This window comes from Dama dama, chromosome 18, assembly GCF_033118175.1.
Source record: "Dama dama isolate Ldn47 chromosome 18, ASM3311817v1, whole genome shotgun sequence".
NCBI lineage: Eukaryota > Metazoa > Chordata > Mammalia > Artiodactyla > Cervidae > Dama > Dama dama.
Window position 1 is genome coordinate 102,223,770 of NC_083698.1, and position 15,423 is coordinate 102,239,192.

Sequence of the window (15,423 nt, forward strand, 5' to 3'; positions counted from 1 at the left end):
TGATTGGACATTCCTTCTTCCCATCACGCGTCAGTGGCTCTAGGTAGCCTATCATGGTGACACAATCCCTTTCTGTAAAACTGTATGTCAGGTTGTATGATTAAACTTAATATATCTAGTCATCAGCTTAGAATCATGTCCTTTAAAAATGCTATTTTTTGAAATAATGTCTAGAGGTTTTCAACAATTCTGTCCTAAGTGATCCCATTTTATCATTTTCATAGTGAAATGGGAGAAAACCAGACAATAGTTACAGAGTTCATTCTACTGGGACTTTGTCTTGGCCCAAGGATTCAGATGCTCCTCTTTGGGCTCTTCTCCCTGTTCTATGTCCTCACCCTGCTGGGGAACGGAGTCATCCTGGGGCTCATCTCACTGGACTCCAGACTGCACACCCCCATGTACTTCTTCCTCTCACACCTGGCCATCGTTGACATGGCCTACGCCTGCAACACGGTGCCCCAGATGCTGGTCAACCTCTTGAGTCCAGCCAAGCCCATCTCCTTTGCTGGCTGCATCACACAGACCTTTCTCTTCTTGAGTTTCGCCCACACCGAGTGTCTTCTCCTGGTGGTGATGTCCTATGATCGGTATGTGGCCATCTGCCACCCCCTCCGATATTCTGTCCTTGTGAGCTGTAGAGTCGGCATCAGCCTGGTGGTGACTTCCTGGGCATGTGGCTCCCTCCTGGCCCTGGTCCATGTGGGTCTCGTCCTAAGGCTGCCCTTCTGTGGGCCTCATGAAATCAACCACTTCTTCTGTGAAATCCTGTCTGTCCTTAAGCTGGCCTGTGCTGACACCAGGCTGAACCAAGCTGTCATCCTTGCTGCTTCCGTGTTGGTCTTGGTCGGGCCCCTCGGCCTGGTGCTTCTCTCCTACGCGCGCATCCTGGCCGCCATCCTGAGGACCCAGTCAGGCGAGGGCCGCGGAAAGGCCTTCTCCACCTGCTCCTCCCACCTCTGCGTGGTCGGGCTCTTCTTTGGCAGTGCCATCGTCATGTACATGGCCCCCAAGTCCCGCCACCCTGAGGAGCAGCAGAAGATCCTTTTCCTGTTTTACAGTTTCTTCAACCCCATGCTGAACCCGCTGATCTACAGCCTGAGGAATGCAGAGGTCAAGGGTGCCCTGAGGAGAGCACTGTTCAAGGAGAGTCATTTCCTGTTGGAGTGACATTTGAATCACTCCCCCTGCCTCAAGAGTTTACTTGGAACTTTGGTACTGAGTATCTACCAAAGCTCATCACTCTGTGTCTCCAAGACTAAGTCATCCAAGACACTCTGTAAAGCACTGTCTTTTCCTCCCCATAAATTATTTAGGTTTTGCTGCATTCGTTATATTTAATTCTATCAACCATATTTACTTTCTCATTTAACTACTTGGTGAATTAAGACGATCCAGAGGGGGGGAAAAATTATTTTGTCCACTGCTAAGGAGCCCAAAAGGTTAAAATTGACACTCTACCTCTGACTTCACTGGGTGTGTGCAATAATAGCAGAACAACAGGCGTTAGTGATATAACCACACTCATAACAATTTTAAAAAATATTGTCGCTACAGGAAGAGACCCAGAATCCATAAATAACTTTGTCCATTTTCATCCCACATGTGGATGTTTCCTCTCATTTGTAAATTCTCTTACAAATAGTGAAGTGTAGTTTGTCAGTCATGTACGACTCTTTGTGACCCCATGGACTATAGCCTACCAGGCTCCTCCGTCCATGGAGTTTTCCAGGCAAGAGTACTGGAGTGGGTTGCCATTTCCTTCTCCAGGGGATCTTCCCAACTCAGGGATCAAACCCAGTTCTCCCGCATTACAGGCAGACATTTTACCCTCTGAGCCACCAGGGAAGCTGCACTTAAATGCCTACTTAGACTTAGGGGAAATTGATTTTGTTGATTAAATCCTGTAATCAGCCTTACAATTTCTGCGATCAGAATGTGAGTCTCACATGCAGCTGGCATCCCAGGGAACTGCCCAACAAAACCCATTGTCCAGTCTGCTTGGTCTTTTGATGGCCACTTGTTTCCAAACTCTCCTCATCTTCTCAAGAAAAATATCTTAAGATTCTCTCTGAATAGACATACACTCTTCACCAAGGAGGAGTTAGCAAGTGCTGCAGCCCAACTTTCAATTGCTGGATGTGAATGGAGAGCCCTACACAGAGGCAACTGAATGGAAAAAGCGGTGTAATAAAAATAGTTAACAGTAGTATTAAGTACTCCATGCCACCTGCTTCACATTGATAGACACTTGATAGAGGTCATCTCCTTCCATCATCATAACAAGTGCATTTTTCATTATCATCCCATTTTATAGATGCAAACATTAAGGCAATGGCAAATGTGAGATTCATATCCCAACAATATGGCTCCCAAGCCTTTTCTACTAATAGGACAATGTAGTACCTCACTATCAGAGTTATTAAATTAAGAATAAGGTGAATCTATCCCAACATAGGATATGTTGGGAGGCTTTGTGTTTCTTCTCAGTCTGATGTGTGCCACGGTGAATTTTGGAGAGCTAGGTATTATTTACTGAAGGCTTCTGGCCCTGGTCAGAGAGTTCTGTGGGCATGGCTGCTAAAGATGTTCAGAATTTCGTAGCAACACAAAGAGGGTGGGAACGGATGCTGTCGAGATTAGAGGTCTGGTTTGGACCTGCATGGTGTTAAGAACTAGGACATTTCTAGCGTCACATACACCACTCACGTGTTCATACACATGTGTGTGCATGTATGCACACATATTTACTGAGTGTTCACCATGGTGAGGCTCTGTTCTAAGCATCTTATGAGTATTATCTTTTTAAATCTTCATAGTAGCCCTATGAGATAGAGACTATTCACCACTTTTTAGACGAGGAAACAGAGGCACAAAGAGATTAAGTAACTTAACTAAAGCCTCACAGCTAATAAGTACCTAGTCCAGAATCAGACCTAGGCAATCTGACTACCAAACCCATAGACATACCTATATATAAAAATCAAAAAGCTTGTGATGTTCTGGGAGAAAAAGGAAGCGGAGGAGAAGAAAAACTTTCAACATCCAGTCAAAGATAGGCCTTGAGCTTCACGAAGAAAAAGTACTTAAATTTGCTAACGAAGGCACTTTCACTTTACACTGGTGTGAAAATGAGGGAGCAAGAAAGGATTGTGACTCCAAGGGTCCAGGGTAGAGGAAGAGCCTGTCAACTAGGAGGGTAGTAAAACAGAGAATAGGGTGGAAAGAGGTAATGATGAAGCTTTAAATTGATGGTTTGCCAAACTCAAGAGCATTAGAAAGAGTGCTTGTCATTTGTCCAACATGGATGTAATTTTTAACTCCAATAATTCCTAACACAGTCTTTAAATGGATGTTGCACATTGCCATGTGCAGAAGCATATCTCCTCTAGCAGCACAGAGGACCACTCAGCCTTGGAGGGAACAACCTGATAAGGGGTCCCAGCTGGAGCTCAGACTCAGTGGCCTCTTTATGAGTCAGTTGGCAAAGGCTCTAGGGGACCGACATCTCTCCCTTTGAACCTGTTCCTGCACAGCTAAACACTAAGAAAACACGTGAGACCTTCCCTTGGGCAAAGAGATTCACATTTTGTTTTTTTATTTCCAACATTTTCTGATCTTTCACCTGGGATCTACAAAACATTTCTCAATTATGTATCATCTCTTCATGTGGGGAAGGACAAGTATCAGTTTCTCTCTTTATCCTTAATGCCTTAACACTCCTAACACAGAATAAGCACTCAGCAAACACTCCTTAAATAAAGGATGCTTTAACTATCAGCCACATTTCCAAATTTTCAGTGGAGCTATCTTCTGATTGCTAATATTCAAGTCCCTCTAATTGTGAGGGACTTGTGAGATTACAAAGTTTAATCATAGCTGGTAATTATGAAGTGCTTACTCTATGGTAAGAACTATATAAAATACTTTCAAATAATTTTTGTATCAAATCGGTGGAGTGGGTACAATTGTTATCCTTATATAATGATGAGGAAAATGAACTTTAGGAAAGTGAATTGATTTAACCAAGGACACAATAAATAAAACAAAATAAAAAAAAATTCAGACAGTTTGGCTTTAAAGTGACTCTACACCACTCTTTTGTAGAGGATCTGCTGATATTCATAAACTTAATGGCTGGCATCAGTACTGTTCATAGTAGACCCTCAGTAAACTGAATGAACAAATCACAGTCCCTGTGTCCAAATTTCTACCCATAACTTACAGGCCTGGGAATGTGTTACCTTGTATCCGTTTAAGTCAAAGATCTTACTATCCCTTAGATTTATCCAGTTCTTGTTTTTAGTGTATTCTTATTTGATGAATATTAATAATCAAGAATATAGTATTGGTCTAGGATCACAGAGAGGAAAGGAAACACCTTCGGGTGGAAATTTAGCAGTTACTGTAAAACACTGCTAGGACTGTTGATTCATTTCTGTCACCGGGAACAGTGGTCATTCGCTTTGCAGAGGAGCATGTCCACCTGCTGAAGCTGTGATTCTGGAAGGCCAGGATGGGACTGTGCTGGATGGAAAGTCATGGGAGGTGCTGTCCTTAAAAAGCCCAGGCAAGAGGGTGGAGACTGTTATCAGTAATAGCTGCAGTAATGACAGGAGTGGGAACTCATGTGTGGTGGCAGGCTCACTTGCTGCCTGAAATTGGCACCTGCAGCATATTTGGCGTGTGGACCACAGACCTGTAGGATTGCTGTTTACCACTTACTGTAAATGTAGATTATCGTTGTTAATAGGGGCTGTTGAGAGGGGGCAAAACAAATGAGCGGAGAGCTGGAATGCTGTCGGCTATGTTTTCCCAACCAGCAAGGGGAGTGTCTTATACTTCTTACTTTCTTGACAAACTTTGAATAGCATTGGCTCATTTTGATCTTTAACCTGTGCTTCTCTTTGTTTCTAATTTTTGAAGTTGTGTTGGACCAAAAGTAGAGCTGGATCCTTGAACACAGTGTGATTCAGTCAACAGAGTGCTGGCTTAGATTCAGGACATCCCAGTTCCCTCACTGACTCACTGTGTGGCCTTAGAGAAGTTTTTTACTCCTCTGGCCTATAGTTTCCTCATCTATAAAATGAGAAGTTGAGCTAGACAATCTTTGTGGGTTTTTCTTATTTCCTACTTTCTGTCTCTCTGTTAACTTCCTCATGTTTCATTGGAATTTGGATGTTGAATTTTTCCAAAGGAATATAGAATGAGTTCCATGCAGAGAAAATGAAATGGATTCTTAAGATAATTGAATATCCTGGGCTCTAAACGTAGTAGGAACACAATAGTAATAGCTGAATTAATAAATGAGTTGAGAGGAAACCAGATCTGAAAGAGACACATGCACCCCAATGTTCATCGCAGCACTGTTTATAATAGCCAGGACATGGAAGCAACCTAGATGCCCATCAGCAGATGAATGGATAAGGAAGCTGTGGTACATATACACCATGGAATATTACTCAGCCATTAAAAAGAATTCATTTGAACCAGTTCTAATGAGATGGATGAAACTGGAGCCCATTATACAGAGTGAAGTAAGCCAGAAAGATAAAGAACATTACAGCATACGGACACATATATATGGAATTTAGAAAGATGGTAACAACAACCCTATATGCAAAACAGACAAAGAGACACAGAAATACAGAACAGACTTTTGAACTCTGTGGGAGAAGGTGAGGGTGGGATGTTTCGAAAGAACAGCATGTATATTATCTATGGTGAAACAGATCACCAGCCCAGGTGGGATGCATGAGACAAGTGCTCGGGCCTGGTGCACTGGGAAGACCCAGAGGAATCGGGTGGAGAGGGAGGTGGGAGGGGGAATCGGGATGGGGAATACGTATAAATCTATGGCTGATACATATCAATGTATGACAAAACCCACTGAAAAAATAAATAAATAAATAAAGGGGAAAAAAAAAAAAAAGATTTCAGGACAAAATAAATAAATAAATAAATGAGTTGAACATTTTAGTGTTCCAGGAAATAGGAATTGTATACGGCTGGCTGAAACATAAGGTGAAATGCCCACTCTAAGAAAAGTTAAATTTTAGTAGCCTTCTCAGATGTTGTTAAGAGTAATTTCACTGGATAGGTTCTGGGACCTGGAATAAACTTAAATAATGTCTAATTTTGTATCTCTAAAATAATAATTTTAATATTTAGTATTTATTGAGCATTATTAAGTTTCAGGTATTGTGGTGAGATACATGCATTATGCTCTTTTATGGCTGAGTGCCTTTGCTGTCCACCTGAAACGTCACAGCATTGTTTGTTTAATTTATTTATTTTTTAACTGAAGGATAATTTCTTTACAGAACTGTGTTGCTTTCTGCCAAGCATCAACAGAAATACGTGCATTATTATCTTGTCTAACCTTCGTAACAGTTCCGAGTTTAGTACTTTTATTACGGTCATTTTTAAAAAGAAGAAATGGAGGCACAGGGATGGTAAGAGTTACAGGAAAGTGTATGACACAACCTGAGTTCTAATCTAGGTCAGCCTGACACCACAACCGCACCCATAATCACTAAGCCTACTGCCTCCCGTAGCCTGGACTTCTGGAATCTTTTTCTGCCTACAGTAAAGTAAGACTCAAGAAAATCACTCTGAATATTCTGAAGTTCCATTTTAAGAAAAAAATTAAAATATAGATAACAGAGTTTCAAAATAAATATAATGAACAAAGTAGTAATATACAAACAAATTGTTTAACTGAGCAAAAATTCCTGGATACAGTAGAGACAAATGAACCACACACAGTAAAACAAGTGAAAACCACTAATGAATATGATGAGAGATGTACAGATTCTCTAGTGATTAGAGAAATTACTTTTAAAGCATGGGATACCATTTGTTCGCCCATCAGCTGGACAAAAAGAAAAAGACTGATACTTTTTAGTGTGGCTGAGCATATGGGCAATTAGGAATTTCCCCATAGTCTTGGTGGAAGTATAAATTGATTTCATGGTTATTTGGGGATATGTCTTCCAAAATTAAAATTTGCACATCTGGGATATGGCAATTCCAATTCTAGGAACATATCCTATAGAAATATTCACACATACATGTTAAAAAACATGTATGTGTAAATTTATTTTAAATTTAATAGCCAACTGCCACAAATAACCTTATATCCTTCAACAGTGGGGTTGTTAAATAAAACATTATATAAGCTATATTTTTGAATATTTTATAACTATTATAATAAACAAGTTTTAGTAATTTAGTATGGGTAAATAAAATAATATTTGGAAGATTCTCATAAGTAAGAAAAAAAGTCATGTTGATATAGTACTTGGCCATAAAAAACACAAAGAAGTCTGGGATATGTGGCCAGCATATGTTATTTCCCAGGAATAATAGGAAACGGTTTTGTTAACCACCTAGCAGTCTCTGCCACAAGTAGTCACAGGCTCTGAGTTCCTAGCTCTGGCCCTTGAGGACATCAGGGAAACTTGAGAGGCCTGGTGGTACTAAAGGCCGGAGAAGAGAGACTGGAGCCTCCTCCAGGTCCTCAGCAGCAGCACTCCCTGTGATACAGGTGGATTTGTGTCTGATGTTCTGTGAAATACAATCCAAATAAAGCTTCAAGGCAAATCCTCTAGGCCCCAGAACAGCAGACATTCTGAACTGCTAATACTCCCCAGATCACTTCCTGAGGGGCCCAGCTGGTGTCAGCCCTGATCATCAAATCTTTAGATAGCAGGAAATCCCAGGGACCTGAGTTCAGGTGTGCCATGATCAGTTTTGGGGGGGTTTTGCCCCATCTTTGAAGTATTAATAAGATGCCACCCACTCTGTCTGTTCCAAAGAGGAGCTGGGAATTTCAAAATGGTAATATACACTCAACAATTTTTAAGCTGAAAAGTACTAAACATTTTTAGACCTATAAAATAGAGATTCATTGGTTCTCTCCTCTCACTTTATTTCTTTTCTCCTTCCCTACTTTCTCTATGTACTTTTTCAGTTCAGTTCAGTTGCTCAGTCATGTCTGACTCTTTGCGACCCCATGAACTGCAGCACATCAGGCCTCCCTGTCCATCACCAACTCCTGGACCTTGCTCAAACTGATATCCATCGAGTCAGTGATGCCATCCAACCATTCTCACCCTCTGTCGTCCCTTTCTCCTCCTGCCTTCAGTCTTTACTAGCATCAGGGTCTTTTCCAAGGAGTCAGTTCTTTGCATCAGGTGGCCAAAGCATTGGAGCTTCAGCTTCAGCATCAGTCCTTCCAATGAATATTCAGGACTGATTTCCTTTAGGATTTACTGGTTTGATATCCTTGCAGTCCAAGGGACTCTCAAGAGTCTTGTCCAACACCACAGTTCAAAAGCATCAGTTCTTTGGCACTTAGTTTTCTTTATAGTCCAACTCTCACATCCATACATGACTACTGGAAAAACCATACCTTTGACCAGATGGACCTTTGTTGGCAAAGTAATGTCTCTGCTTTAGGCATCAGTACTTTTTACATGGCCCCTTATAAAACACACAGGATTTAAAATGTGCTCTCTTTAACTAGAACCCTCTACAATTCAATTCTTTAGAAGATAATTGGGGAAGATCCGAAGAAGATTGTCTGAACAAAAGTTATACCTGGGCAAAGGGTTAGATTTGAGATAACCCATTAGACAGATTAAATCATCCTTTCTTCCAAGAAGGCAGGATATAATAGGAGATTGGACACTCATGCTTGAAGATGGTGGAGAGAATGGAAAAGTCTGCATTTCCAGTTATCCAAAATGCTTTTCCCATGTTGTTTGTATTGAGCTGGAAGAGCAGAAAGGAAGTAGTGGGTGAAGTTGGTAAAAAGTCAGGATGCTAAATGATTGAATCTTCCTGTATGCAGTAGTCATCCAGTACTCCATGCCTGGATCCTTCTCCATGGAATTCAGCAGAACAAATTGTTGGGGTGTGTGCAGTGGGAACCTTTCTGTGGGCTGCAGCAATGCTACTGATAGAGTAATACGGACTTCCTGAGCTATTTTTCCTTTTATGAAGCCAAGGCCTACCCAGTAGGATTTTAGAAGCACCCTAGGCTTACAGTGATCTCTTCCTCTTCTTCAGGTACCCAGGATTTCTTTACCAAAACCGTCCTCTGTTTCACAATCATAAATAAGCATGCAGATGCACATATTTATGCTAGGTTGTAAATAGTAGGTACTAGGGAACCTGTTTTGATAAGAGTTACAGTCCTAGATACCTAGAGACTGACACTCCTCTTGCCAATTTCACCTATTTTAATCCTCACCTCTTCTGAAACCAGTGGCCACAGGAGATTTTTAGCTACCATCTAAGTCCAACCTAGATAGTATGTTAAAAAGCAGAGACGTTACTTTGCGAACAAAGGTCCATCTAGTCAAAGCTATGGTTTTTCCAGTAGACCCTTATGGATGTGAGAGTTGGACTATAAAGAAAGTCGAGCCCTGAAAAATTGATGCTTTTGAACTGTGGTGTTGGACAAGGCTCTTGAGAGTCCTTTGGACTGCAAGGAGATCCAACCAGTCCATCCTAAAAGAAATCAGTCCTGAATATTCATTGGAAGGACTGATGCTGAAGCTGAAACTCCAATACTTTGGCCACCTGATGCGAAGAACTGACTCACTGGAAAAGAGCCTGATGCTGGGAAAGAAGGTCAACAGATGATGAGATGGTCGGATGGCATCACTGACTCGATGGACATGAGTTTGAGCAAGCTCTGGGAGTTGGTGATGGACAGGGCAGCCTGGTGTACTTCAGTCCATGGGGTCACAAAGAGTCGGACACGACTGAGCGACTGAATTGAACTGAAGTCTCTAAAGTCTCTGAAACTTGCCAGAAGACAAGAAAATGGCAAAAATAAAACCAAGCAAAACAAATATCCACTAAGTTTCACAAGTGGGGGCCGATTGCATAAAGAGCAGTAACCACCACCCCCCATGCAATGGAAGGTCATGCAGTTAGCAGCAAACAAAAAACAATGTGGAGGAACTTGCTTGGTGGTCCAGTGGCTAAGACTCTGCACTCCCAATGGAGGGGCCCCAGGTTCAATCCCTGGTCAGGGAATTGGATTCCACATGCCACAGCTAAGACCTGGCAAGGCCAAGAATAAAACAATGTGGATGCTCTTCTGTGTCTTATATAGAAAAGTCTCCAAGCTACAGTAAGAAAAACAAGTATAATAGGAGGTGTGGATAATCTATAGACATATATGCTTATATGTACATAAAATAAGTCTGGAGGGATACATAAGAAACCAAAGAGAGAGGCCGGAAACTGGAATGATGGTGACAAGCAGCAGCATAACTAGGCAGAAGTTTATAAAAGTTCAACTTCTTTAAGAAAAAGAACATACATTTATGACTATAAAATTACTTCTGTCCTTGAAAGGGGCCCTTGTTAGGGATGCTGAATCTTAAGTTTCACCAGCATCACAATAAATCTACCTCTTAGAACGAGTAAAGGAAGCAGAATGTCAAGAAAAACTTTTTGAAAGCTGTTTGCCATTTGAGCCACTTTTACCTACTGAAAAGCTAAATTAACAAAACATCTATAAATTGTAGCAATATTTCCTCAGATCAGTCTCCCAAGGCAAAAGAATTAAAAGTAAAATAAACAAATGGGACCAAATCAACTTATAAGCTTTTGCACAGCACAGGAAACCATCAACAAAATTAAAAGACAACCTACAGAATGGGAGAAATTATTTGCAAAAAAATTAAACCAAGTGGTTAACATCCAAAATCTATACATAGCTCCAGCAGCTCAATATCAAGAAAAAACAATCCATCAAAAAGCGGGTAGAAGACCTAAATAGGCACTTCTCCAAAGAAGATATACAGATGGCCAAAGAGCACAGGAAAAGATGCTCAACTAATTATTAAATCAAAATTACAATGATGTATCACCTCACCAATCAGACTTGCTATCATCTAAAAGTCTACAAATAATAGATGCTGGAGAGGGCATGGAGAAAAGGGAAACCTCCTCCACTGTTGGTGAAAATGTAAACTGGTGTAACCACTGTGGATTATAGGAATATAGAGTTTCCTTAAAAAACTAAAAATAGAGCTACCATATAATCTAGCAATCCCACTCCTGGGCATTTAACCAGGACTTATATAAAAGGAGGGGCTTCCAGGCGGCACTAGTGGTGAAGAACCTGCCTGCCAATGACATAAAGACATAAAAGACGCAAGTTCGATCTGTGGGTCAAGAAGATCCCCTGGAGAAGGGCATGGCAACCCACTCCAGTATTCTTGCATGGAGAATTCCATGGACAGAGGAGCCTGGCGGGCTACAGTCCATAGGGTCGCACAAAGTCAGACATGACTAAAGCGACTTAGCACACAAAGTATATCAAAGGAAAAGTTTTATATCTTTACATTTCAAAACATGTCAATGTTTAAAACATGATTTTTTAAAAATCATATTTTGAGAAAGTTCAGACAGATTTTTACACAAAATTCACACTAACTAACCTAAAACTCTAAAGCAGCCTGAAACTGTTTAGAGGGCAGCCTGTTGAAGTCCCAAACCTTCACAGGGAGAATCAATTCCATATTTGATGTAGACCAAACCAGAGTAAAGAGAGATTGAGAAGCAGACTGCTCACATTGAAAAGTCTCAGTAGTTATTCAATGATGCAGTGCGTTCATTATTTGAATTAAAACATAGTCCAAGGGATTTTTTTTTTTTTTAGTGGAACCAATAAAATTTCTAGAAAATGATTCTGTAAGCTCCTGGCAACTATTAATTCTTCCCTGAGCTCACCATCACAGCATTTTAGCTCCTTTAATATAAGGGACCTCCTTTTTCCAACTCCTCTGGAGAAGATTGAATAGAGCCATTCAGTCAGTATTTCTTCCTTTTATTTTCTTTGGGGATTTAGAGTTGCTTTGCTAAATTCAGAGAGGACAGGATCCCTTGTTGTTCGTTGTTCGGTGGCTGAGTCATGTCCGACTCTGCGACTCCATGAGCTGCAGCATTCCAGGCTTCCATGTCCTTCACCGTCTCCTGAGTTTACTCAAACTTACGTCTATTGAGTTGGTGATGCCATCCGACCGTCTCATCCTCTGTCGCTTCCTTCTCCTCTTACCCTCAATCTTTCCCATGAACACAATGAAAAGGATCCCTTGGGACATGTTTAAAACCCAAATCTGAGGATGCAGAGCCTAAAGGAAACAATTCTGAGATAAGAGAATAGTGGACCCTAGGTATATGGGATTATTCTGAAAATGAGAAAGCTGCCACCAATTGAAAGCTGCTAATTTAACCATTAGAATATATGAGACCAAGATCTAAAATATACAAAAAACCTTCTGTTACTTGAAAATGGTGTGTTCCCAGCATGATTTAGAGCCAAGATAGCATTTCAAGATTGATCTGTGCAAAGACAGCTTCTGTGACCAGAGAGGCTTGTGATCTAAAGCATTTATTTCCACCAGATGGTGCTATAGCTTCTGCCAAGCAGAAGATTCAGATTTCCTTCAGGAAGTAGGAATCCTAAGTATGCTAGGATTGGGGACCAAATTGTTTGATGAGTCTTTCAAAGAAGCACTTTGTACAAAGACATTCTGGCGGAGCTTGACGTGGGCTATGAGGGTGAAGGTTGTTTCAGATGATAATTGTTCCACCACCTCCACACATACCTGGGTCAGTGTCTCAAGGCTTCGCGCTCACCTGCTGCCCACGCCTTTCCAAAATGCTGCTCTAACCCCCATCAGGCCCATGTCAGGAATGGAACGTGCATATTAAGGAGTGGTGTAGAGTGTCAGCAATCATGGAAATGTATCTCCCACACCCACCAACACTTTCTATCCAGGGGCAGCTCAAGACTCAGCCTTTCCTTACCACTTTACTCATACTTTCCTTTAAGTTTCTCTGGGTTGGTATTTTTAATCTCTCTTTGGGCTTATCAGAGGCTGCTTGAGAATATTATCATTTGCATCTAAATTCTCCAAGTTCTTCTGGGACAGAGTCCATGTCATAATTGCCCTTTGCCTATCCCACAACGATCACCTTACCTTAAATTCATGCACAGTCATGATATCACGAATGCAGACTATCTAAATAAAGTGCCCAGTTGCCTTGGTAGCCTGAGTAATCAGGCGGATGCTAACCACCTGGCCACTACCTAGGAGCTAGGGGTGTGATGTCTTAAGCCACAGCCTCTCTGGACCTCTTTGATCATCAGCAAAAGGATAGGATTGAACTCTCCACCTAACTCTCAAATGTTTTACTTTTGTATCTTTAATGACTTCAGTATCTCTGTCTTAAGGGAGCCATGGAAGCAGGACTTTCTGTATCATAAGGGAATTAGGACTTTTCTGCTAAAGTGAATGGCATCTCTCTTTCTCTCTCTCCATCTTTATTCTCATCTCCATTTTTCTGTCTCCCATTCCGTGCCTTGGCAATCAAAACTGGGACACAGCAATACACGGCTGGTCACTCCCTCTCCCTCTTGTTGCCACAACCTCTCTGCCCCAACAGGGAGTTACAGGCAGGTAACAGGATGCTCTGGGTCTGCTCTTAGGAGTAAGACAGAAGACCTGCTCTGTGGCTGAGGGAGTCTTGGCTGCCTTCTGAAGAAGAATAGAACAATATGAATAAAGGTAGAAGAGTTACACTTACACCTAAGGACAATCCCTGGGGACTTTGAGAGCTGGAGCAAGATACTTCCAGAATTAGACAGTAAGGATTTGAGATTAAGAATGAGGCCGATAACATGGTTATAAGTTTTTGCCATCAGAAGGAGAGGTGATACATAAAAACACTCAACTCTTTCTTTCAATAATATGATGAGATTTTCATCTAAAAAAGATAAAGTATCAAAAAAAGACATAATGCACATTTCCCAGCTTCTCCTAAATAAGAAAAAAATCAAATATATATCTACAAAATGATAGAAGAAATATTTGACTTTAAGCCCACATCATAGGAATTCTTGGGACCCTGAGTCCCTCATCCTGCCCCTGTAAGAGCTGTATATATGAGCATGTATTTGTGTGTGCATGTACAAAAAGAATATAATATGGCTTATAAACATATACATCCACATACACATTCACACATAAGGTAAAATTAAAGGTGGGTAAAAGAAAATAGGGCAAAAGAAAAATAAAAGTAGAAGGGATAAGGGTTCACAAAGAAAAATGACTAGACCTTCAAAATTTATTCTGATTGGGAAAAGTGAAAACCATAAGAGTTGATAGCACAATAGCATTTATGTAAACTAAAAATATGTCTATAAGGAAAGCTGAGCACCGAAGAATTGATGCTTTTGAACTGTGGTGGTGGAGAAGACTCTTGAGAGTCCCTTGGACTGCAAGGAGATCCAACCAGTCCATCCTAAAGGAAATCAGTCCTGGGTGGTCATTGGAAGGACTGATGTTGAAGCTGAAACTCCAATACTTTGGCCACCTGATGCGAAGAGCTGACTCATTTGAAAAGACCCTGATGCTGGGAAAGATTGAGGGCAGGAGGAGAAGGGGGTGACAGAGGATGAGATGGTTGGATGTACAAACGGAGTAAAGAAGCAAAACAATAGAGGAAACTTGAAACCAAAGGAGCCAGAGGAGACAGTGTGCCATGAAGATTGTAATCAATCCACTTTCTGCACCTACCCACTCCAAATCAAAGTTAAACGGGTAACTGATAGTAAAAAACCTTGGAAGTGCCATTATGGAGATTAGCTCCAAAGGGTGTGGAAGTTTGGAACAGAGAAGAGGGAAACTTCACCAAATAAAGTGACCTTAAAGTTGAATCTTGAAGGATGCGTAAGAGCTTGCAGAAAGTAGGAGAAGGGAAAGTATAAGTTGAGGGTGATGGAAAAGCAGGTTTCTAAGTACAATCAAAAGATAAGAAAGGGAAGATTAGAGATCATTTGTTATACTCTCTCTTTTTTTTTAATATTTACCTGGTGCAAGTTGTGTCATGTGAGATCTCTGATCTTGTTTGTAGGGTGTGGGATCTCTAGTCATGGCATATGGGATCTCTAGTCATGGCATATGGGATCTAGTTCCCTGACCAGGAATCAAACCCAGGCCCCCTGCATTGGGAGTGCAGAGTCTTAGCCACTGGACCACCAGGGAAGTCACAATTAGTTATACTCTTGAGTGACCCTGTTGAGATGCAGATCTGGCCCTTAATCCCTGCTTTAGATCCTTCAATGGCTTCCCCTGCCCTCAGGATAATGACTCAGATCCTAACTGTGGTCCAGCCAGGCTCCCCAGGATCTCTGGTCTCCACTCACATCATAGTTTCATTATGTGCCAGTGTCCCTCCCCCCATCCTCTAGATCTGAAACACTTAGCTTTTGTTCAGTTCCTAAAATAAGCCAGTGACCTTCCGGCCTTGCGTTTTCAAATCCTTCACCTCCTCCTGAAACCCTCTGCCCCATCCTGTTTGCCTAGTTTAGTTCATTTCTATCCATCC

General features: G+C 41.3%; 1 protein-coding gene and 2 non-coding genes across 3 annotated transcripts; 2 read left to right on the top strand and 1 right to left on the bottom strand.

Moving 5' to 3' along the window:
• The first annotated feature begins 228 nt into the window (after positions 1–228).
• LOC133073100 (olfactory receptor 2A1/2A42) lies at positions 229–1,170 on the top strand. Its single transcript, XM_061166569.1, has one exon. The coding sequence runs from the start codon at positions 229–231 to the stop codon at positions 1,168–1,170; it is 942 nt and encodes a 313-aa protein (XP_061022552.1).
• An 8,810-nt stretch (positions 1,171–9,980) lies between these two features.
• Positions 9,981–10,053, top strand: TRNAG-CCC (transfer RNA glycine (anticodon CCC)). Its single transcript has one exon. It is a non-coding gene; the product is annotated as a tRNA-Gly (tRNA).
• A 4,954-nt stretch (positions 10,054–15,007) lies between these two features.
• On the bottom strand, positions 15,008–15,080 carry TRNAG-CCC (transfer RNA glycine (anticodon CCC)). Its single transcript has one exon. It is a non-coding gene; the product is annotated as a tRNA-Gly (tRNA).
• Positions 15,081–15,423: the final 343 nt, after the last annotated feature.